The sequence below is a fragment of the Doryrhamphus excisus genome, chromosome 3 (assembly GCF_030265055.1).
Source record: "Doryrhamphus excisus isolate RoL2022-K1 chromosome 3, RoL_Dexc_1.0, whole genome shotgun sequence".
Classification (NCBI taxonomy): Eukaryota; Metazoa; Chordata; class Actinopteri; order Syngnathiformes; family Syngnathidae; genus Doryrhamphus; species Doryrhamphus excisus.
The window spans coordinates 7644737-7670882 of record NC_080468.1 but is presented as its reverse complement, the minus strand read 5'-3'; the positions used below and the strand labels follow the sequence as shown (position 1 = coordinate 7670882).

General features: G+C 41.2%; 1 protein-coding gene across 2 annotated transcripts; it reads right to left on the bottom strand.

Annotated features, from left to right (window-relative positions):
- Positions 1 to 157: 157 nt before the first annotated feature.
- Positions 158 to 22961, bottom strand: capn10 (calpain 10). 2 transcript variants are annotated; one of them, XM_058066825.1, is made up of 15 exons: positions 22877 to 22961; positions 20616 to 20693; positions 9144 to 12391; positions 8663 to 8826; positions 6469 to 6600; positions 6181 to 6377; positions 5753 to 5985; positions 5530 to 5677; positions 4850 to 5016; positions 4545 to 4774; positions 4273 to 4475; positions 3045 to 3300; positions 2778 to 2968; positions 2650 to 2695; positions 164 to 1766 (listed from the first exon to the last, which is right to left on the bottom strand). In XM_058066825.1, exons 4-15 carry the CDS (start codon positions 8804 to 8806, stop codon positions 1737 to 1739), a joined length of 1977 nt encoding a protein of 658 aa, XP_057922808.1. In that variant the 5' UTR covers positions 8807 to 8826; positions 9144 to 12391; positions 20616 to 20693; positions 22877 to 22961; the 3' UTR covers positions 164 to 1736. The 2 variants fall into 2 exon arrangements, 1 of the variants encoding a protein (XP_057922808.1); XR_009129015.1 differs by lacking the exon at positions 3045 to 3300 and having other exon boundaries at positions 158 to 1766.
- Between the last annotated feature and the right edge of the window lie 3185 nt (positions 22962 to 26146).

Below are 26146 nucleotides of genomic sequence, written 5' to 3'. Positions count from 1 at the left end.
AGTGATATTGCAACATAAACAGCACAGCGCCCCTGTCACGTAGCTATGTTGTTTGTAATGTAATGTATAATGTAACCTGCCTACAGTGGCTTCCCATCCATCTATTTTCTGTGCCGCTTATCCTCACTAGGGTCGTGGGTATGCTGGAGCCTATCCCAGCTGTCTTCGGGCAAGAGGAGGGGTACACCCTGGACTGGTTGCCAGCCAATCACAGGGCACATATAGACAAACAACCATTCACACTCACATTCATACCTATGGACAATTTGGAGTCGCTAATTAACCTAGCATGTTTTTGGAATGTGGGAGGAAACCGGAGTACCCGGAGAAAACCCATGCACGCACAGGGAGAACATGCAAACTCCACACAGACCTGTCCATGCGGACATTCGAACCCAGGTATTCCCGATCTCCTGAGTGTGCTAACCACTCGACCACCGTGTGGCCCCCTACAATGGCTTCCTTTTGTTTGTTTCTTTCGGCTTTTTTCCTGATTACCACATTTTGGTAAAACTAAGTTAAATCATTCATTCATTTATTCATTTTCTACCGCTTTTTCCTCACGAGGGTTGCGGGGGTGCTGGAGCCTATCCTAGCTGTCTTCGGGCGAGAGGCGGGGTACACCCTGGACTGGTCGCCAGCCAATCACAGGGCACATATAGACAAACAACCATTCACACTCACATTCATACCTATGGACAATTTGGAGTCGCCAATTAACCTAGCATGTTTTTGGAATGTGGGGGGAAAACCGGAGTACCCGGAGAAAACCCACGCATGCACGGGGAGAACATGCAAACTCCACACAGAGATGGCCGAGGATGGAATCGAACCCTGGTCCTCCTAGCTGTGAGGTCTGCGCGCTAACCACTCGACCGCCGTGCCTAAATTAAATCAAGTTTATATTTCAATAATATCTTTTCATTCGATTTTTTATTTCACATCCAATGTGGTGGTGAATAGAGGCAAAAATTGTGGATCTGGATGTCAAACATAGAAAACGCCACTTTTTATACTCTTTGGCAGTGGCTGGCTCCAAGTGATTCAGTCATCAGAAAGCCTTTCATTTTAGCACACAGAGATATGGTGGATGGGCAGGAGGCAAACAATACAAAACCAATTGGCACCATCTTCACACGGGCCGACCTCCTCTGATGTGCCGCATCCCTTGTTTCATCCCTTCCATCCTGCCGCCTGTGGTGGCTCGTGAAGGCTCTGTTCCAGTCAAAGTGGTGGACTGAACATAAAGGGAGTTGAGGATGTGGATGGGATTTCTTGAGGGGAACCGTTGGATGAGTTGAATAAGGAGAATGGTAGACAATTCTGGTTATGTATGGCACGATGTATCGTGGTGTGGTTTGGTAGGCTGAGCGTTTGCGAGACCAACCCCTCACCCCTTGCCCGCTTCTGTGAGGACCTTCATGAGAGGACCCTTTGTTCTGGTCCGGCAGGCGCATCAGCGACTGAATGAGCAAACAGCGGTGGCGGCCTTCTTCAATGGCGGCTGTTTGTTTACACCAGCCAGTCCCGTCATAGTTCATTAGCAGCCCAGCCCACCGACAATCTCTGATGTCCTAATGGCCAATGAGTGGTGTGCCCATCAAGCCCTGAGCCTCAGCAATTCAGGATAAAGGGATGTCCCGACGGACACACACATTCCCACTGGTCCACATGCATAGTTGTATGTTGAGGGCGCAGGGGGAAGTCCTTTCATCCTGTGCCGATGTCCAAGAGCGCTAGCGTTGCATCACAGAGATGTGAGACACCTGCCGCACAAACACAAAAAGACATGGCTGACTCACTGCTGCCATCTTATGGTCACTGACAAAAAATTCTAAAAAGTGTAATCAATTAATATGATAGAATACAGCCCCTTCCATCAAACAGTACGCAATCTTTTTGTGCTTCCATTGTCAAAAATTGTACTGGGCACCAAAATATGTACAGAATATCCAGTTTCTGCACCTTTTTACAGTGGGTATGGCACCTAAATGGTAAATCTTGATATCATGCACTCCTGTGAGGCAAAATTAAAGCGGAGGAACACAAAATGTACAGTGAAACCTCAAACATGGTACAATTTGGAAGACAACCAACATTTTGTCTCAAAAGTCAAACAAAACCTCAAACCATCATCCTACATGACATCACATGAGACATCAGTATACCTTTTGAGGAAGGTACCGATGATGGTAAAGATGGAAATTATGATGATAACCATTGAACAGGACGAGAAACATTTTGGTAAGCCTTTCCTTACACAGGAAAGGCTCCTGAGTACAATAAACTATAAACTTCAATAAAATAAACAAATAAATGATAGTGATAGATTGCAATGTATTATCATATATTTCTTTCCATTTAAAAGTAAAGTTAACATCGTGTGTCGTCTCATTTACTTGGACCCAATCTCATGTATTGTCTTATCTCATGTATCTCCTGACACCATGAATAAATTATCTTCGAATGGTGACATTTTTACTATATTTTAGCTTTTAAAGCATGTAATATATTCTATTTACACTTGTATGACAGTTAAGAATGTACAATTAAAACACTGCCTCTACAGTTGGAAGTTTTTATAATGCCAACACACCAGATCAGTGTTTACTGTACTGCGAAGTGAAAAAGTATCAAACCTCAACCAACCTCTTGAATGGTTCTTCCCAGCTTCTCTTGGCTTTTCACAACTCTCCTGAAGGACACACAAATACATTCAATGCTCTATAATACAAATGTGATAACAAAATATATCAAAGCTAGGCGTCAGCGCCAACCTGTCTACTCTGCGAGAAAGGCAGATGGTGAAGTCTCCAGTGCAGTCAGGCTGGTATGTGGATGGTACGATGACATAAGCTCCGGCTGGAAGAGAGCAGGCCATTGTGACATCCTGAGTGTAGCAGTGAGGAACACAGCTGGTGACTGGATCCTCACTGGGGATGGTCCGACTTTGTTCGCCTGCTGGTACCTGTGAAGCAATCAAAGCCAGACATCAAACTTAATTTAACATGATAGATGAAGACCGTCTAACTGTCTCCTGTGACCTTATAGATATGAAAGCCGATGGGGTGCAGGTCAGTCTCGGCGCAGCTCTGGCTCAGCATAACACTGACGTTGGCACCCAATGGAGCTACGGGATCATCACAAATTGTAAACGGGAAGCGAGGGTTCCGTCGGTGAGAAGCGAAGTTCCTGCTTCCTCCGGCAGAGTTTCCCTCTACCCATGAGCCCTGAAAGTATGTGGGCTCCCACGCTCCGTCTGTAGTTGATGGCAGGGAAGGTGCTGGGCACTTCATGGCACTAAGGAGGACAGATCATTCACATGGAATACACCGTAATAAGAGCATCATTCTGGAGCGTTTGGTGGATGAAGCATGGGATCGCAGGGAAGATGAGTATACTTTTTCTAAGCAATGATTGTAGAAAAACACCCAGTTGTCTACACTTTTACACCGTCAACAAGAGGTCTGTTGGATAACAGACGGGGTTGTTGATAACTGGCGGGGTTGGTGGTGTGCTTCAGCAATGTCCTGGGGTTTTGTTGGGGTGTCCGATGTTCCCACTCTTCTTTTGTTGTTTTGTCTTATGTAAGATTCTGTGATTATATGTGTGGGGGGAAAAAATCACATATTGAATTGGTAACTGCTATGGCGTGGAGAAGGGGTAGGATTTAATAAGCTTTGCTTCTTCCTGCTCCTTTTCAGACATGTGTAGTAATGAGGTTGTTATGTATATATATATATATGTATGTATATATATATACATATATATATAAATAGATATTGTAAGTGTATTGTATTGTAAGTGTATATGTGAGAAAGAATAATGTAACATAGTATGCATGTCTGAAATAAATTAAGAAAAGAAAAGAAGTATATTTTGAATTCCCATTGTCAAAATGGTCCCAAATTAAGTAATCCGTACCAGTACACTCTTTAGTACCAGTCCAAATACAGCGGAACGCTAAATGTCAATCCATTCATTCAGACTAAACATCCACTATTGATGTTGTTCATGTTGCTTCAGCCTTCAGGCAACACTTCACTACTTGGCATGAAGGTCTATTTCTACTTCTATGGCTATCACTACACTTTGCCATTGATTGGTGCTTTTCTGTGGAGTTCATCTTTTAGATGCTCACTGACTTGAAATCTCTTGACATACATTAAAGTTTCATTAGATGATGGTTTGTCAAGTTTTTGTACAACTTTTCAAAACGTTTCAGTGGCCTTTCACACTGAAATTTACAGCATCCTATTAGCTAGCGCTTACCTGAGGGAAAAGGAGGACGACGAGAAAACCCTGACGAGGAAGCGGGCCTCTGCTCCTAGCTGGTAGGTGCTGGGGATGAGAAGATAGTGTCCGGGCTCCAACTGCCCGTGAAGCACCACTTCTCTCTGATGGGCATGGCAGTGAGTCGAAGCACACGGGGGTTTGTTTAAAGTGCAGCTCAGATTAAAACGCTTCTTCTCCACCTGGGGGAGAAAACAAAGTGATGATGACATGCAAGAAGGAGACACTTTACTGTGTATGGCAGCACAAACCTTCCACATGTGCAACGCGATGGCATGGTTGTGCTGGCGTCTCGTGATATCCTCTGCCATTTGGCTCCGCTTTCTGTGCTGCAGCAGGGAGACGAGAACCTCACCTCTGTCGCACATCTTCAGCCAGAACTTGGGGTTGCTACAGTAGCTGCTGCTGTTTCGACTTCCACCACAGGAGAGACCCTTAATCCAGCGGCCAGGAAGTTGATGGCGGTGAGGTAGCAGGTTTCCTGACATCATTGAGAAAGTCATCAAGGAAAAGAATTGCAAAAAAAAAATGACTGGACTAAACTAATAGTAAATACCAGTATAGACGCTTTGCAGGTGCCCCTCCTCATTGATAGGGTAGCCGACTGTGACATCATCAAACTGGGATAGGAATTCAGACTCATCCAGCCAGAACTCACCCTGTAACACCCTGGCTTGGAGTTCCAAAGCCTCAGATGAGTCAAGAGAGGACCAGCCAGCTCCACTGCAAAAGGACAGGAGTGAGAAAAGAATAAACAATATTTAAAAAACAATGGTGCTTAGGTGAGGGTAATGAATAGGGGTGTCACAAGAGCTTGCATGATTAAAACGTGACAATAAAACTGTGTTGTGGGCTAATTATCTGGGATAATAATAAAATAAGGAATAAATCACACAACAAATGACTATGAATTTGATGATTTTGCCACAGTGCATTTGTGTCTCTTTTCCTTGTCTCCTGGCTCCAAACAGGCAGGAAGAGAATTCACAGAACAACAGCATACAAAAATAATCCCTTTCATTAGTCATAGTCTCTATGTCTTGGTGGGTGAAATCAGCTATGGCGTGTTCGACACCACATAGCGATGCATTACAGTTGAGCAATATGTTGTGCAAAAATAGTCAATTTATGAAGAAAGAATCTTTCTTCACTCACCATGGTTGGGTGTGGAACCAATTGATCGAGATAAACAAGGGATTATTGTAAAATATGTACGAATGAATAAAGGATCATCACCTTTCTGTCCAAGCTCCGCCCCAGCAGCCCCTCCCCCAGGGGTTTCTGATCCTGAACAGTCTCACTCCGCTGCTCCCTACTACTGTCTTCACATCCAACCACTCTATGACAGTCATGGCATGGTGCTGCTGACCCAGCTCAACACCTCCTGACAGCAAGTTAGAGGGATCAGTTAGTGCCATAAATATAATCTATAAGAGGGCATAAATCATAGATAGCATACCCCCAAATACGTTTTGAGTGGAGCAAATGAGAGCACAAGAAGCTCTCATTGTGTATATGAGATCCAGGTCCGGCCTTTTGGTCATCCTGGCCTGATTCGGACTCTCTTCTGGTTGGCGTTCCTCCTCTGAACCAACGTCAGACAAAATCCAGCACTCTGCAAGACCCCCAGTTAAGTCCACCAAGGCCTCGGAAACCTGCCCCGCCCACAGTCGCTCGTATGAGCCATGAAGTCTAAAAAGGCACAAGGTTGTGTTTATAGCAGACATATTTATTCATTAATTCTTTGATTGATTAATTACTCAAATGATAACTGTATTATTTTTATAGAATGGAATGGGAACCACTCTCCAACCCATTAAAAGACTCAGAATATTACAAGACTAGAGCAATGAAACTGAAAATAAAATAATTCCACAGTGTACTTACTTGGCGTATGCCTTCTCCAGCAGAGCCACCCAGAAGGCGGAAGAAGCATCGCAGTGTGAGAAGCACAGAGCTGAGTCAACACAGGGCAGGCGGTCATCGATGGTCACCTCCATCCAGTGTCCATTCTGCCAAAAGTGAAAGCGAAAGGAGCCCTGGTATTTGCTGTCACCCCACAGAGGTTGCTGAGCAGGAAAGACCTACGAACAGTCAGACATTTAATAAAGCACAGAGAGCCTGATTATTATTATTATTATTATTATCATTACAACAGTAGGTGATTTACTCTACTTTCTCCAGAAGATGTTTGTTCTTGATCAGCATGGAACAAGCACACAGAAACCAGCAGTCTCCCAGTAAGCCTTGCTTGGGATGGCTCTGTTGGATGTTGTCTGGGAAGAAAACAGGTGACTGGCAGATCTCCTAGAAATAATAAAAATAAATGTGATCATTGCTGTGATATGCAGTAATGACAATTATCAATTATCAATGCAATTAGCAATCAATGATTGCTAAAATAATTAGAGTACCTTGATTACAAAAAATAGAGGATTTTTTTCTCTGCCTTGAGGAATCGCTTACATCGCCAACACAGAAGCTCACTAGTCAGTAGCTTCTCATTTATCACAAATAATACAGTGTGTCTTGCTCCTGCTTGATTCTGCCACAAAGCCTTAGAAAAGCTTGTATACCAGGGGTCTCAAACACGCGGCCCGCGGGCCAAATGTGGCCCGCAGGACACTAGTTTGAGGCCCCCGCCTTGATATGAAATTTTAATGTTAGTGCGGCCCGCGCAAGTTTGATATGGATGCTGTATGGTATCATGTACCCAGAAAAAATTATTACGTTTGATTAATGTTCATGTTAAAGGTTAAATAACTGTTAATAGTTATCCTCCCTATCCGTGTGGAAGTGGTAAGTTTTGGGCTATTTAAGTTTAAAGGAAATAACTTGAAGGCTACCGTTTAGGTCGCTAGCTCTCTAGTTTGCGAGTTAGCATTTGTCTCAAGACCCTGCAGTTGCGCAATATGTTGTAAATAAAAAGAGTATAAATGTGACTATAGTTGTGTTTTGTCATGTCTACAGGGCTCTAATAATGCTTTGTTCATTTTAATCTGAAAAAAATAATGTCTCCCACCAACTATATGTGGTTTCTTAAGTTTGTATTATTTGCCGTTTTATTATAATTATTATATTTATTTATTTATTACTGATAGATTGATTTTCTTTATTCTTGATTTGTTTATTTATTTTTCGTCTTATTTTGTGCAGAAAAATAAAAATTAAGATATTTGAGAACAGTGGAATGTTTTATCAGAGCTTTTATTGTAGAAAATCGGAACCAGGGCACTGAAAAAGTTTGTATATTTTTCTGTTTTTAATAAATGCCTTTTTTTTTTTGAAAACCCGATGTGGCCCAGCCTTGCCCAGACCCTAGCTGCAGTGGCCCCCAGGTAAATTGAGTTTGAGACCCCTGTTGTATACCAACATCTTACCGACTTTCTTCTCTCTAATAATGTGTTCAATGCTTTCCAATCAGGCTTCAGGCGCCACCATAGCACTGAGACAGCTCTGATCAAGGTTACAAATGATATCCATCTGAACACAGATGCAGGCAAAATCTGACTTCTTGTTCTGCTGGACCTGGGCGATGCCTTTGACACAGACGACCATGTAATCTTATTACAGAGGTTAGAAAACTGGATGTAAGTTTCTGGTACTGCTCTAAAATGGTTCAAGTACTATCTGGAGGACAGGAAGTACTTTGTTGGAATTGGTAACTGTGTCTCAGATCAAATGGCCAAGAGCCTTGGGGTTCCCCAGGCGTCAATTTGGGATCCCTACTGTTCATGGCCCTGCAGATTTACTTTGTCACTGCATCAAACAGATCAGTGTGTGGATGTAATTGGCCCACAAAAACAAAGGGAAAGTGTTATCAGCCACTTTATCCTAATTATCAGGCTACAAATGTATGTAGGAGTAATAACTCTACTGCAACCGGGTTCTCTAAACAAGCTGTAAAACAGCCTCAGTACATCCAGAAATTCTGCTGCTCAAGTCCTGACTAGAACCAGGAAATATGACCATATTAGTCCAGTACTCAGGTCTCTGCAACAGCTTCCTGTTGCTCAGAGAATAGGCTTTACAACAGCTCTGCTTGTGTACAAGTATCTTCATGGTCTTGCAGCAGAGTACATCTCTGCGTTTCAGTTTTATGCTACCAAAATCTGGAACAGTGTTCCAAAAGATGTGTGACAATCTTCAATTTTGGCAATGTATAATGTTGTAGAACTTTTGACATTAGTCTCTCTACTATAGCAAATTAATTATCATAACAAATCAACTTTATTCAGTTTCCATGTATATTCTTGTGATAATATGGCTTGTCTTCTTTTCCCCCCCTAATGCTTAGTGTAGAATGTCACGTGTGTGTGAAAACGTTTCATTTAATTTTGCTCCACCTGACTTCTTCAATTGGGCTAACCTGTGGACGGAGCCAGGTGACATGTCCTCGCAGCCTGGAGATGGGTGTGGAACTGTCACAGAACAAGGAGCAGTCATCCGAGGGGAAGTCCTGGTCCTCAAAGAGACTACCATGACCACACCCCTCTCTTCCAACACTTTCCATGGCTCCCCTTGGTTGCAGAGCTAGAACGCAGTGAAGCCAGCTGTGAAAACCATCACCACATTCATGGCTGTTTGTAGACTAAAAGTATCAATAAAACGTCTGATATTGTACATTCCGAAGAAAACGATTGATTGAGGATACACATCAAATAATGAAAAAAATGACATACAAGTACACCCTCTGGTCTGTAGGGGGCAGTAGCGATGATGACTGCGCTAAAACGACCGTTCAGTTTAGAATTATGTAGTTAAAACGAGCGGAATAAAAAGCACAAGATATATATTTACCACAGTAACATCCGTCTGAGCCAAACCAAATAAAAACCACATTATTTTACCTCTTGCCTGCTTATAGCATCTTCATCCACTCCTCGTCATCATTGCACAGTGGCTAAAGCTAGGTTAGCCTGTATGTTACGGACGATGTTAGCATCACCATAAATGCACATTTTGTCACGTCTCAGGAGCTGTCGTTCCGTCGGTTTGATTAATGCCAAAATGTGACATATTGCTTTAAAAATGAGAAAGTCGTGTCAGCGGTATCAGCCGGTATGAACATTAAAACGTGTGACAGTAATCTCTCTTCCGGACATGGAAAAAAATCAGGAAGTGCATCTTTCCTGTGTTGGTGGACACTGCTGCCATCTAATGTTAGCAAGGTGTATTACACAATCAATTTTTTTAATTTTATTTTTTTATTTTTTTCAATCTTTAAATTTGGCCACTGATAAACAAAATACAATGTTTTATATTAATTATGAACGCATAATTAAGTCACTTGCATGATTAAATATTATTAAAATCATTTTACATTTATATGCCTAATACAGTATCTGTTAGTTTTGAGTCATATTATATACCAATCTCATTAAATCATAAGTAATAAACACTGGTGACATGACTGGTACTTTACTGTACTGTATACAGCTTTCCCCCTAGCCTGCCTGATTGTGGATGAAAGCTGCAATAATGAGCAATAGTACTTATTTTTCATAAAAAAACACAAGAAGAGTTACAATCCATATAGAAACAATTATTGTAATTAGAATTTTTAGCATCATGTGCACACGCTTCTTTTATTGCATCATTTGAGTTGTGCTCCAAAGAGTGCATTTGATATAGTAACACGCCACATCATCCTGCTTTATTTTGGCATCAGTGAACCTTAGCTTGATATTTATAGATAACAAACACTACACTGCATTTGCACCTTCACATTTGCTATATTTTAAGTTAATCTGGTGTGATGCCATCATCATCATCATCATCATCATCATGGTTCCATGCCTTTGCTCAACAAAGCTGAGCAAACATTTTTTTCAGCTGCTGTAGTTTGAATCCATCCCAAGTGACAGTCAGGAGGCATGCTTGCAGCCACTGTTACATCACTTCCATTCTTCTGCACCAGTGCACAGAGTGCTTTTTTATGAATAATACAGAGGGACTGGCGGGGGTGGCTGATGACGGGGGGTGCGGCGGGGGCATGTATAGGATTAATATGCACCAATACAAAAATACTAAAGCTGCATTTCATGTTTGACTTTATTGGTTTTAGAATATAGTGGTAACATCACCGAAGTCTGAATAAGAATTTTACGAGATAAAATTAGCACTTTTACAAGACAGAGGATATGTGAACATCAATTTGTAAAATTGTAATATTAATGTAATTTATTTACATTTGTCGTCCTTACAAGGCTTAAACCATAGCTTCATGTGGGAAGTTATTATTATTATTATTTTATTACTATTTCTTTGGCATAATTTTAATATAGTCACAAGAACATCAAAAATTTTAACAATGTGGGAATAAAACAAATGTGGATTAAAAAAAAGAGTACAGAAGAGTAAAGCAATGCAATTATGATTTTTAGGAGCACATTTATACAATAATATAATAATAAAATATTTTGAAAAGAACATTAAGTTGTCATATTGTGACAACAAAGTTAGAATTTTTAATGTTCCAATAGGTTAGCATGTAGGCCACACAGTCAGGAGATCTGGAAGACCTGGGTTTGATTCTCCACTTAGGCATCTCTGTGTGGAGTTTGCATGTTCTCCCTGTGCATGCGTGTTTTTTCTCCAGTATTCCGGTTTCCTCCCACATTCCAAAAACATGCTAGGTTAATTGGCGACTCCAAATTGTCCATAGGTATGAATGTGAGTGTGAATGGTTGTTTGTCTATATGTGCCCTGTGATTGGCTGGCGACCAGTCCAGGTTGTACACCGCCTCTCGACCATAGACAGCTGGGATAGGCTCCAGCATAATCCTAATGAGGATAAGCGACATAGAAAATGGATGGATCAATGGAAATGTTCCAATAATTAACAATTTATGTAGAAAAAAATCTGAATTCCATGTAAAAAAAGAGCAAATTAAATATAATAAATTACAAAAAAGCCATAACTGTATTACAATTAAATAACCATCGTTTGATGTATAAAAATGTCAAAAAATGTCATGTTTTTACTTCTATTTGTCATATTATGACTTTCTCACTGATAAAGTGGATGCAAGCGGGAGCAAGTACAAAGAATATACAAATACAATACACTCACACCAGTGCTTCAGGTTTGACTTTATTTGAAAAGAAGAGAGTACACTACATGTGAAATGAGCGGTGTTTAAAGCACACACACACGCACACACACGCACACACACACAGGAAACCGGACAGCACAGACAATAGGACATCCTCGGTTGTAAAGATCAAAACAATCCCTTTATCGCTGCCTTTTAAAGCAACACCGGAAAAGACTATCTTACAAACTGGACTAATTCTAGTGCTTATTTGTTCCTTTGGTCCTTTACTGGCAAGCTGCGCTTGGCTGGCGGTTAACACGGAGTTAAACTAGCGCACTGTATAATTAGACAAACAAAAAAGGAGAGGGATGCAACATCTGAAAGAGAAGAGGCTCCAAATGATTACACATTCAACTCCGCTTCCTTCCCCCTTGCTGCACACATAACTACTAATTAGATGAGAGGTGGATGAGGACAAGCCAGAAGTCTATTTGTGTCGCTATCTCCCTACACCTCCTCCTTCTCCTCCACACCACCAAGACTCCCGGTAGCCAGAATATAGAAGTGGAAAAACAAGAAGGAAATAAATACAAAAATCACAGCATTTCACATCCGGTTTAGCTGATTGGCCGAGACTGGGCCGTCAAGGCAGATCTAGGCCACAGTTGCACTCATTGTTCAGTGAGCTTTTCTACACAGTCCAACCCAGCGACAGCAATGAATGTTGATTGTGACCTTTTGAGGTCCCGGAGCCACAGTGTGACTTCTGTACATGGTTTTGCGTGTTTCTGGATTTCCATGCGCCCCCTCATGCACCGTCGATGCATTCTTTTGCTCATCGCTTGACGTCGTCTGGGCGAACCTCAGGGCACAGTCAACGGTCGATGGTTTTTATGTGATCCATACCAAACTCACCGACAGCGTTGAATGTTCACCGAGGCAAGCAGGACCGGACTTATGTTTGCGTCAAATGGAACATAAATGAAGAAGTTGTTGCATTACCATCACATTACCACCTCGTGGATCAAAACCGTGTGAGGTCATCTTCTGGTTGACATCTGAAACACACATGAGAGGAAGGCTGTGTTATAATAACACAAAATGGCATTTATTCTTACCAAAATGACACATTGTGCTCCTTAAATGTTCCAAACCAATGTGATAAAGAATGTGGAGCAACTATAATAACACCCAGGTGAGTGTAGACCTCCATAAGTCTGATGCAAAACAAATAAACAGAAAGACTCAACATAATCCATAAAGTGAGCAGCATACTACAATACAATTTCGATTGCTTTGTCATGTTCCTTAATAATGTGCTCTGAAATGCACTTTGAAGACGTAAAAAGGTGACATTATTCTCTTTTTTATTGGACAATATCTTGCTGAATGTTCTGAACTCCTGTTTCAATGCCAGTTTTTTTTTAAACAATTCTGTCATTACAATTTATTAATGTACTAAAATACAAATACAAGGCAGAGGAAGCATTCCAATTATGAATGGAGTATTCTACATCGACCACTTGGTGTCAGTAATTGTTTGCCAAAATAGGCATTTATTGCAGGTTTAAAGGATAACATAATAACCATAATAATAACATGGGCTGCTGTCGGGGCCATTTTAAGCTTCCATTATAATAAATTGATGAGACAATAGCCACCACAGGAAGTATGATGTCCAGAAAAAATAACAAGAAGGCACTAACTGCCTTGTCTATGTTGTCTAAAATGTATCTATTTCTCATTGGGAGTGACCAGGATGGATAGGATCAGGAACAAGTACATCAGAGGAACATTACATGTTAGAGACCCAAGGTCTCTAAGATAAAGTCAGTTATCGGCCAGACTGAGATGGTTGGGACATGTCCAGAGGAGAGATAGTGAATATGTTGGTAGAAGGATGCTGCCAGGTAGAAGGCGTAGAGGAAGACCAAAGAGGAGGTTTATGGATGTAGTGAAGGAGGACATGAGGGTCGACAGATGTAGAAGACATTGTTGGATGGAGGAGATTGATTTGCTGTGGCGACCTCTGAAGGGAAAAGCCCAAAGAGAAAGAAGAAGAAGAGATATGTAATATCTAGTACCATGAAGTAAAATGTGTTCTATTGGTTAAGATTTACATTTTAGGCAACAATAAACTAAAAATGACTGGGTTTCAGTTATTGTATTGTATGGCTGGAGACGCTACATGTAGCAAATCATTGACCTTTTCATAAACAAACACACTCACGCGCAACATTAGTCAGAATAATATTAGAGGCTGTCATGGTTCTTATGGACATCTAACCTAGGGAACAATGCCGCCATGTCCCACTGTGCAGCCGTCCCTTTAACCGCTTGGCCACTGGCTGAGAGCTCCCATTGTCAAAAGCTTCGGGGGGGACAACTAGCAGCAGTGTTACCCCGCCGCCTCACCGACCGGAGACTGACGTCATGGTGCCCGAACGCGCATCTATGAACGTTTGTTACCCCTCCTATTTTATCGGCTTAGGCTGCTGATGTCATTGAGCAACGGGGGCGGTCAGAGGGGGGTTGCGGGCAAGCTGAATCCATTATTCTGCTGGGGTAGGGAGGAGGCAAATGTCAGCCCACCACACCAACGCAAACCTCCCCTCCCCTCCCGTCCCCTCCCGTCCTTGCCCAACATGGATGAGAAATACATCACGTTATTGCAGCTGTAATTCAGAAAGCCGTAAAGAGGAGAGATAATTGGCTCTTTGAGTTACTGCTTGTGCACGCTCTACTCCTCTTGTTAAAATGCACAGATACATTTTGACAATCCCGGAGAAAGAAATACACGACTCCGTAGAAAGTTTATAGTATATAAAATATCATTCTAAAATTGTAACAACCTGCTGAATGAATAAAGGTGTTGGCTGGTTGATTCGTTAGTTAGCAGGTTTCTGCTAACTACACTGATTTCCATTGACTTTTGTTTACGGATGACACACATATCTAACAAAAACTTATTACATTTTATTGCACATTGGACCAAACAACATGGATAGAGCAATGAACTTTCTATTGAGGCCATTTATGCTCAAATGAACCTTATTTTCTTTTTGCGGTATCGCAGCTTTTGTTGACACTACTGTTATTTCATGACACCCCCCATTAGGCTCGGAGGAACAATTTTGCAGTAATCCCTCATTTATCGCAGCTAATTGGTTCCAGACCCGACCGTGATAATTGGATTTCCGTGAAGTAGGATTCCTTATCGTAGTTAGAGCATAGAAAAACTCTTTCCGACCTTGTAAATATATTTTTTAACATTATTAGAGTCCTCTAGACATGAAATAACAACCCTATCGCCACCTTTACACCTAACCCAATATAGTACACAAAATAAGAGTAAATAAGCCATTAAGACATACATTATACTCTTGTGTTACTGTAAATGTGTTCTCTAGGCGAACTGAAAGAGAAGCAGACAGGAAGTGATGTCATTTTTTCCAGTAGGAAATCCGGAAAGTGAAGTAATTTCTTCCAAAACCTTTACTAACGTTAAAGGCAATGTTTTAATTTTATTTTATGATATTATGATATTATTATATTATTATATTATTATATTATTATATTATTATATTATTATATTATTATATTATTATATTATTATATTATTATATTATTATATTATTATATTATTATATTATTATATTATATATTATATTATTATTATTTTAACTGTTATAAAAAACAAAAATAGAGTAAAACTACTCTTTGACAGGGATCTGGTGGTAGGCGATGTTTTAAGTAACATTTTATATTATTATATTATTATATTATTATAATATTATATATATTATATATATTATATATATTATATATATTATATATATTATATATATTATATATATTATATATATTATATATATTATATATATTATATATATTATATATATTATATATATTATATATATTATATATATTATTAATATACATAATATATAATCTATTATATTATTATTATTTAAACTGTAGTAAAACTACTCTTTGACAGGGATCTGTTTGCAGGCAGCATACTGTAACACATTATGATTTTTGACTTTGGAGGTTGCACTGTATTTATTACTGTGTACTTTCACAGTATAATGGTGCTGAACTTTAGTTATTTTTTACCTCTGCCAAGCATAAAGATGAGTTTTAACCTATTTTTCTGTATTATTAATCCCCCATGGGCTATTCACACTCTCACCCCACAATGAGACCTTACATGAAAAATAGGGTGTGTCGACATGTCGCGGTAGTAGGGGGCTTTGCCATGGCAACCCAAGTGTCAGCCAGCCATTTCTTCTTAATCCACTTCCCCCCTTCCATCCAGTTCAATGTTGCACCCTCGGAGGACCCCCACTCTCTACAGCTGAATATTTCTTTTGTGTGGAGAGACCCTCTGAATATATATATATATTTGTGTGTGTGTGTGTGTGTGTGTCTGGGAGAGGTGAAGGGGGGAGGAACAGAGGTTACAAGGGGTGATCATAGCTCACCCAGCGTAAAAGGGGGGGGGGGGGGGGGGGGCGAAACTGCAGGCGGACAGACAGTCTTACAACGGGGGTACAATCCAGAGCTCAAATCACACACACATACACATTGGAAGGTTATATTGATGGAGGGAGATAATCATTTGAAATAGCAGATAATGACACCATATGGCAAGCAGCCGGACCACTCCTGCACGAGCCTATCACTAACAAACCACCGTGCAGCTCCATAGCACCACACTCATCTATTTCTACAGGAAACTTCTTCCCTGGGTGAGGCCACTCCAGCCCGCCGACAGAAACGCTTGTGGGCGGGAAGAGGCGTCAGCTGCTAGACAAAATAAAGAAAAATAGAGGCGTTTTTTTTAAGCTCCCGACAGTAAACGATCTTTGGAGCACTTCCACAGCTGCAGCCAGATAGGCTTTGATGTCTCCTTGCTCGACTGGGAGGAGATTTAATGTGGATGATAAAATTCAGACGGATTATAGTCGTCTTCGCACACAGAAATGAGGACACAGGGAAGTGAGAATTAGCCAGAGCGAAAGTTTGTCGGAATGAAGTACAGCGTAGACCTCAAGTTCAATGCTCATGTTGACGCAATGTGGCAACCGGGGGGATAATATTTCTGCATACACCAGAACCTCTGAAGTGGAACATATCTGTTTCATGGAGCCGGCGGACTTCCAAGTTGTTGTAATTTTAAATACATTTTGTTTCAGGATCAAACTACCCCCATCGTACAATCTTTAAAGCGACCCATGTAACTGAAATACAAGCTTTGAGCCGAGTACTACCATAGAGTTAAACGACACACCCTTTGAACATGCCTGATCTAAAATCTTTACTGACTCTACGAGCAATATTTTAAGTCACATTTTAATATTATTAACTGCCATACAAGAATAAAGAGAATTTAACAACTCTACAATAAAACCAAAATCAAGTAAAACTACTCATGCTTTGACGACACCAAGCAGTTTAAAAAGCGATACTGTCATCTAGTGGTGTTTTTCTAATTAAATAGAGTACGTATTCAAAATAAAAGAAACATTTGTTTCGCTTTGTCATTTTCATGCTCTTCATTAGCCTTTATGCTTTAAGCTACATGCTAACTTGTAATTTGTTCAATCTGTTCATTTAAACCACTAGTGGTAATATATCCTATAGCTACTAGTGATGTTGTTGTATTTTTAGTTGAAAATAAGCCTAAGGCTAATTTTCTGCTCTACGGTTATCATCACACTTGCCGTATACACAAAAAAACCCCACATAAACGCAACACAGATTTGAGGCATTAACTCACTCTGTCTACGTCACACATGATGACGGTTTGAAGTCCAAGTTTTGTTTTACTTTTAAGCTTTCGGAGGTTCCACTATATTGTTGCTTTCATCACGAGGTGATTAAGGTCTAGCCGAGCCTCCGGAAATCCCAAAATGCACTTCCCCAAGAGTCGAAGGAGGAGGTCCCAGCGGTTTGTCTCTGGGGTGGTCCGATGCAGCAGTGGGCGAGGCTTGAACGTAGCGGCATGTCCAGTGTATACTGTACTCATAATGACTACCAGACCTGCAGATCTGCCTTGCGGGGGACCCTTACAACGGCAACTCCTATGCATATGCTTCACGTTATCCAAAATGTGCTACGGTTTCACAAAGCCACAGTTTTCATAAAAGACGACCTTAAATATTGGCTTTAATTATAGTGTGTGGTTCTTTCATCCATATGTAGCTCTGGTTAAGTAAACCTGCACCAATCTGCTCTAATTGAAACCTCCGTTTGCTGACTCGGCTGATTGGATGCACCCTGCCCTATATAAAAATGTCCAAAAAGAGTCCAATCAATCAAGCAGTGCGCACGGACAGCAGAGTGAGGGACACAAAGACCATTACGAGACAGTAAAAGCGCCAATAGAGAGCAAAGGGCACATTGTAACATAAGGTGCAGAGTCTGTTCAACAAGTGCGATGACATAAACTTTAAAAACAAAGACACACTCAGCGAGCTGGTGTGTGCGTGCACCTCAAGACTGATTGGCAGGGTGGGGTCGTTGGGTGACCCCTGACCTTTTTAACCCTTAAGGAATGTTGTCGTGCTGGTGCGCGTATTGTTCCTGCCTCCCTGAGGAGACCCGGCCATGCATCAGATGGATGCAGAATGTTCCTTAGGGCTTCTTTCTTCCTTTCTTCCCCGTAATCCTTTCTTTTCTGCTTTTCACCCTCAGATTTCGACAAACAAAAGGTATGAGAGTGGGCTGTTGTTGATGCGTGCAGAAAGGTCACCGACCTACATTAGAAAAGTAAATCAAAAAGAAACCTTCTCTACATCGTGTAAATATATCTTTATACTTTATGTGTGTCTCCGTGCGGTGTGTGTCGGCTTCGCTGACAGATGAGCGAGCCAGACAGACAATTACCGCCCAGGTACGTCCTTTATACCAACCTATAGGGCTGGTCAGAGGAAATGGAGGAATTTATGATGTCATAAAAAAAGGACCAGAAGAGAGGTGTCTGAAAACAGGTTGTCTCTGTAGCTGAAGCCATAAAAAAGAAGACTCCTGTGGTTTCCGCTCCCTCCCCCTGATGACCGCGTGAGATGATAATAATCCACTGAGCCACCACTAGTGCATAACTCAACAGTGAGAATGTGATAAGGACGCAGGTTTTTCCAATAAAATAAATATGTCAGTGGAGCAAGAACCTCTGCCAACAATATTCTGAATATTGTAGTTGGAATCCAAGTGACAAAATAAGCAAAACATGTAAAAATATTCTTTAAAAAGTGTAAAAAATCAGATCAGCAGATTTAACACAACAAACACAAAACACAAAAAATATTTATACAACATAGTATATCAATATAAAATGTTTCTTTTGTTACTTTTTGCATTGTAGTTTTACTGCTTTAATTGAATCCTTTATGTAATTTATTCTCTCTTTTTTTTTTTTTTTTTTTTTGTCCGTCCAGCCATTGTGGCAGATAGTATTGTTGATCTAAATGCCCTTACATGCTAAACAGATTTGCTCTGTGTCAGGAAAGGTGTTGGCTACTTCCACACTCATGTACTCTATGTAATTTATTCTCATTCTTTTTATTTACTGTATCTGATACAATTAATTCTTAAAATATTATATATATTATATATATAAATTACATTAAAAAATCTATTAAACACTCTATTCATAAATTTTCTTGAAAGTTGCTTTCTGAACGAATGAATCAGATAACTTTCGGATCCCACCTACAGGTGTAATGAAAAAGTTCCTTAGGCAACGTAAATTACATCCTGTGCTTGTATGTACACAGCAGCGCACTTCCTACTCGGAGACGATGTTTAAAAAAAAAGAAAGAGAAAGGTGGTTATTTGCTCTACAGCCTCACTAAGGAGGGTTCCCATTGTAAAAAAGGAGTGGCTGCACAGCCCCTTTTCCTTTCATCCCTCTGTTGGAAGCACGCTGTCTTTGTCTCACGGAGGACTGAACAAGCAGTCTCCTGGCTATGCTACACTGCACAAATACCTGGGAACTACCACCGGCCCAGTGGGAAAAAAAAGAGGTGGAGGAAGAGGCAGGAAGGGGGTGCAGGGCACGTAAGGTGTGATATGGCTTGACTGGACGCCTAAAAAGGAATTATAGAGCCGTTGCAAGGAAAAGCATCTATAACCTGTTTAGTCTGAATAAAATATATAAAGAAAGCACGCCATCTTTTCTTTAAGTCTATCATCTTTTACCCCCTACCCCCCCTTTTAACCCCCTACCCCCCTTTTACCCTGCACACACGCTTCCATGCCAGCTCAGCAGTACATATATAGCGCCACTTCCTGTATATGAGGGACTGTATGTGGTGAAGTAAGTTGAAGTCCTCCCCGAAGCGACCGCAGCCAGCCCAATGTAAAGCTTTATGTTCCAGTCTGCACAGGCCGTCTCGGCAGACAGACCTCTCTGTCACACCTCATAAAGCAGAGCTCAAGCAGCAGGCCTGTGTTTAAAACCCGGAGGGGGGAGGTCCGTTGGGGGGGGTAAAATAAGGACAAAAAAGGAGCAAAATACAAAGACACATGAAGAGAAGATTCCATTGGAAGACTGATAAAGTTTTAATTGTGTCCTCATTTTGAGTTTCGGGCTAATTGTCAGGAGGAAAAAAAACGCGGAGCCACCCGTTTATTTTCAAACAGTCCACAAAGAATGCCTGTCATTTCCTGGCGTTCCCCACTTCCATATGAAAGCCCCCCTTTTCCTTCAGGAACAATGGGAAAGATTCCAAAATTTCCATGGGGAGTTTCTCATGTGGTCGAGCGTGTTGCGACAGGACCGTGTGCGTGCGACGCGAGCACGCCGGACAGCATTGCGATGATTAAAGCGTCCTCGGCATCATAAAGAAGCAGACCGAAACAAGAGCAGATGTTCGGAGTTTAACAGGTTTCGCTCACCTCCTTCCCGACTGTCTCCGTCTGATCCATAATGTAGGAAAATGACACACCTAGCGCATTAAGAGCTTCTTAATTAAGCAAAAAGGAGCGCGGTTCAAATGTCATGTGCTCCTGAATGCTCCAATAAGAGCCTTGAAAGCCACCTGGCTTGACCCCGACAGACCTGAGCCTTTGGCTAGACGTGAGGTCAGAGGTCATGCACTCATCTAGGTGGGCAGTATGCTGTGGACGCCTGAGGCGGGGTGCAAAGTGGGTGAGGGGGGGCAGTGGGGTCTCCATTACCTAACCTTTCCATTTACACAGGGAAGCACTAAACACACATATGGACACAAGTTCCTGTCGATGTGAACTCATTGACCGCTTGACGTCATTTACCTGCAAGGCCTGCACGCTGTCCAAGTGGTCTGTGCTATTGTGGCTCCCCCCATAAAGCTGCAGCTCCGTGGATGAAGTCTGGCAATGAAAAAGAAACACACTGGTTTGAGGTTTATTCCCACTTTTGCTTCACACCCCACTAAGCGTATTTGCTTTATATCTCTTCCAGTTGACTCAGAAATAATGAATTTAAAGTTTCATGGAGACTGAAGGGCGGCGGCGGTGGGGGGGGGGGGGGGGGGGCACATTTCCTACAATGGCCGCCTGCACTTCAGAGGCTTTCAGTTGGATGGGACTTCTCACAAGCGATAAATGGGCTACATGGGAGCTAGCGGCATTGTTGCAGCAGGAGACTGAAGAAGCCAACACCCCGCCCACGACCTAAAACTATATTAAACAGATGTGGACTAGGACATCCGTTAACCCCCAAACGAGTATCCCATCAATTAGTGGAAGCACCCAAGTCAACAATTTGAAACCACCATCATCCATAAGCGTGTTTTGCTTCGACAGAAAGTATGACGATAACCATAGTATATACTATATAGTATTGTTCTTTTGGCTTGTGAATGTTGCCGACACATAAAATGTACTATTGGGATTATAATACATTAACTAGATCTCAATTAACACACAATTAATATTCTAGCAATTAATTAAACCCGGTGGATGCTAACATAAATGCACTTATTATTATATGGTAGTAAGCAGTATCTATAAAACAGCACCAGGTTTTTTTTTTTATAGATAAGCGTAAAGGATTACTATACTTCTAATTATAGCTGTATGACAGTTAGGACGTAAAACATGGCATGTACCGTGTATGCGTGTGTGCGTGTTTGACAGTTTGACTCTGGGGCAAATGAATTCGCTTTTTATTTATTTGATTAATTTTAACGATTTTGAAACCAGAACAACTTGAAAATCAACCAGGGATTTCATTGCATTTAATTAACTTTGAGTTTCTCCAACTTATCAGGGTAAAGATGACTTCTCATTAAAAGGTTAGTAGCTTTATGTTAGTCTCATTAAGTACTTCTTTTTACACTGGTATGGCAGCTAAGAATGGTCAAATGTTTCTTAAAACATGTTAATATCATGGGGATAGTTTGAATCTGGTGCAAATGAATACCCTTATACATTATTTCCTATGTGAAAGATTGCTTTAAAATAAGAATAAGTTGAAAGACACCCAGCCTAGATTGTTCTAGTGTATTTAATTACCCTAAAATAATGATTTCCTCCATCTTATCAGGATAATGTGGATAGGGATAGTTTCTCATTAAAGGCAACACACTTTTTCATGTCATTAAATCACGCTGTGTTCAATGCCCTGTTTAATGCAATGCTGCACTAAGCGTCTAGACCTACTATATTCCAGATGGCAGAAGAATTTATGGAGACTGGCTCATTAACCGTAAGCCATATTAGTGCTGAGAGACATGAATGGCAGCTTTAAAAAAAGCAACATTTTTTTTTTCTTCAACACCAAAAAAAAAAAAAAAAGGGAAGCAGTCTTTTGCTGATGATGAGCTTCTCAAGAGTGGACGCCCTGAAAATGGCAGTCGAGCCATGTGAGACATTCAGATGCGCAAAAAGAAGACACTTTGTTCCGGTCTATTTTTGCAGAGGCGTTGTTGCTGTGTTGTTGCATTTTACACGGGACATCACATGTGTAGTAAATGTGAAATTTCAGCAGTGGTGTGTGTTTTTTTCTAGGTTAAGCAGACACACCATGCGTCATGGCGTGGTCATAGACGGGTGGTGGCTCTGAATGATTGCTGTCTGCTCTTCAGGTGCCTGTGTGTGTGTGCGTGTGTGTACGTGTGTGTGTGTGTGTGTGTGTGTGTGTGTGTACGAGGGAGAGAGACCGCGAGAGATTTTTTTCCCCACAGAAGGAGGTGCTGCTGTTCTGTAATGTCGATAGAATGACAGATGGTCCACACAAAGCCGGTGCGCATTGTTCAAGCTGAAAAATAATAGCCACCATTTATCAGCCTTTGACGCGCATTGGGATGAGGAGAGAGTGGAAATGAATTTAAGTTGAAAACTTTACACTATGTAAGTCTTGCGCCACGCGTGGATACCTCTCGTGAAGCACTGGATAAGTTGAAGTGGTGTTATTCAATGTTTTCTTATGGGGGAATGTTCCCACAGTCGCGCGGTTGTGCTCTTATGAAAATACTTCCACATATTTAAATATCCACTCACGTCTCATTCCGTTACAATTTTACTACATTTAAATATTCACGCATACTCACGCCGATCGTCCAACAAGTAGATGTCCACCGGTGACTATTTTCTCCCTCCGTCCGGTCCCGGAGCAACTCCACACCGAATGAGAGCCGGTGCCCAAAATCCACTCATGACGTCTGATTCGGCAGCTCAAGTAGAGGGAGGGCATCCGGTTCGCACGGATCACCGGGAGGAGCGTGATTGGCTGGCGGCAACATAGCTTGACAGGATGCGCGCTTCCCATTGGATAGATGAGGCCAAGGGGGCCGGACTAGCTCTTGTATTATTCAAGGAAAAGCGAGTGGGGAGAGAAGGAGGACACTCGGCGTTAGCGTGCTGCTATATGTCTGCAGACAATAGACTGTCTCTCTCGCACATTCACACACACTTTTACTGAGCGGAAACACATAAATAGTCGCACAGAAACATCTTACATATATGTTTCCTACATTGGTCATCTCATGTGTACATTTTCAGTGTTGTTCTTTATAGAAAATTCACAACAATTACATGTTTTAAGTTATGTACCTTGTTAAAATGTGCTGGCTTAACCCATTTATAAATAAATCAAGCAGGCGCATGAAAAGCATAAAATATCAAGTGTGTGTGTGGCGTAGAAGATGCAGGAAGTGCACAATTCTCCACGCAGGGCTAAGGGAGGAAATGGTGCATGGATAATTCTCCCTTTAGATCCTCTGGTTCTCGAAAACCTCTAAGCTTCTTCCACGTTTATATCTTCCTGTGTGTATGTTTTAGGTATATTTTCTAAGGAAGATGTGATTGCCATGAATTGAAGGCACTCTGTTATGCAAAATTGACTCGACAATGTGTCGGAAAAGCCCGTTATTGAACACCAAACAAATACTTGTTTACTACACTTTTATAGAGAAAAAAAAAACGCTTCACAATCACTTTTGAAGTTGTGAATTCTCATGAATTCATGAAGGACAAACCTACTCCCTCATGGAGATTATGCCGCCTCTGAACGGCCCCTAGCTAGGTGGCTATATACGCTATGCTAGTGTTGCTAACATTTGTTTACACCAAAACTCCTTATTGTCATGTTGTATCTAATATGTAGCATCTAATAAGTTGTACAATTAAGTGTAGAGTTAGTGTATATTCTATGTAAAAAGGGGGTAAAGTTCATAATAGTATTGTATTTCTTGGTGCCACACAATCCATATGATTACACTACTTTGACCTCAAACGGCAACACAGAGCAGCTCGGTGTGTTATCAACATCCTAATAACTCCAGTAGGGGGCTATTCGCTATTTGGTAACCATGGTGATGGCCCTTCAAATGGTGGTCCTGTATTAAGGAGTGGGAGATCACACCAAGGACCACAAAAGGGAGTATATGCTAAAAAGGTTGCTAAAGAGTCTGAACAAAGTGGCTTATGGTTGGATTATCGTGTGATTTTGACTGCCGATTTGACGGCGGGTGGGAATGATACTCTAAGATCAATAGCGGGCAGTTTTTTTTTCTGCTTTCAGTCTATTTTCAAACATCCAAAGGAAAACCTTTTAAGCTTCTTTTCTCACTACTTTATTTAGAAACAGACTCCATCAAAGCAAGACGTCCGCCAATTCTACATTTGGTCCAGTTGTTGTTTTCTTTGAAATGAAAAGGTCTTGTTGTCCCGATTTAGGTGAAAGGACTCAAAAGTGTGTTCAGAAGTTTGCATGTTTTGCTAAGTGGCACAGCTGTAAATAGTTTCACTGGTGGACGGTATGTTCAAAGTACACAGTACTTCAATTTATTCATTCATTCATTTGCTACCGCTTATACTCACAAGGACTGCAAGGGTGCTGGAGCCTATCCCAGATGTCTTCGTGCGAGAGGCGGGGTACACCCTGGACTGGTCCGCCAGCCAATCACAGGGCACATATAGACAAACAACCATTCACACTCACATTCATACCTATGGACAATTTGGAGTCACCAATTAACCTAGCATGTTTTTGGAATGTGGGAGGAAACCGGAGTACCCGGAGAAAACCCACGCATGCACAGGAAGAAAAACTCCACACAAAGATGGCCGAAGGTGGAACCATACATTTCCATAATAGTTGAAATTAGTGGTGTCCGATACTGGAAGAAAAATCAGTTTATACTGGTATAGTTTTTTCGAACGCTAATGATATCAGCGTGTGATATAACCAAGCTTACTAGCTCAGTATGTCCATTCAAATTGTAAATATGCAAATTGCAATGAAAGTGCTGGTTATGTAAGGCATCACCAAGTGGGATTCACAATTAATAAACAGAATATTTTTGTAGCTAGAGCATATAATACCTGTTTATGACTTCCTAAATACATTTTTTCACATTATTAGAGGCCTCTAGACATAAAATAACACCCCTATAGTCACCCTTACACTCATATTATTCTTTGTTTACACCACAACGTGCAGGATACAGGCTCACAACTGTACAACACAAGTTGTACAACTAGTTAAGGAAGTTTTTCAAATGGAATACTGACTAAGTAAGAAGCCAAAAAATACCACTTCCACACGGAAAGGGAAGCAAACGTTTTTTCCCACTCAATCATGGGCGTGGCTGACTCCATGCAGTGTGAGTCTAGTGTAATAACGTCAGTGTCTCATCAATGTAACAATACTGATGCCTAATTATCTGTCCATCCAAACAATACTACATGTAACTTGTAGTTCAATATATTTTTTCACTAATAATAGGCCATAGTAACACATGAAATACTTTGCTTTACTTTGTTCTTATACGGATGCTTGTACCACATAGCTTTCCAAATTATATCATGTCAGCATTATTCTTATTTGTACATTTATTGACACTAACCCTTCCATCTATCCACCCATCAATTTCTTCTGCTTGTTCGGGTCCGGATCACGGGGGCACCAGTCTCAATATGGAAGTCCACAAATCTCAGTCCCTTGCCTCCGCTTCCAGTTCAACAGAGAGGACATCAAGGCATTCCCGGGCCAGCTGTGAGACATAATCCCGCCAGCGTGTCCTCGGTCTGCCTCCTAGGCATGCCCAGATTCCCTCACCATGCAGGGAGTCATCCAGCCTAGATGCCCGAACCACCGCAGTTGACTCCTCTCTAAGTAAAGGAGCAGCGGCTCTACTCAGATCCCTTCCCGGATGACTTTGCCAATCCAGAGGTACTCAAAATCCTCAAAATCAACATGTCTTACTTGTTGATAGCAGAATGTGTTATGGTCATTTTTTGTTTTTGTTTAAAATAAATATGGTAATTGTCTATAAGTTGAGACTTATTTTGCACAAACTGTGTTTATTTGTAAAATT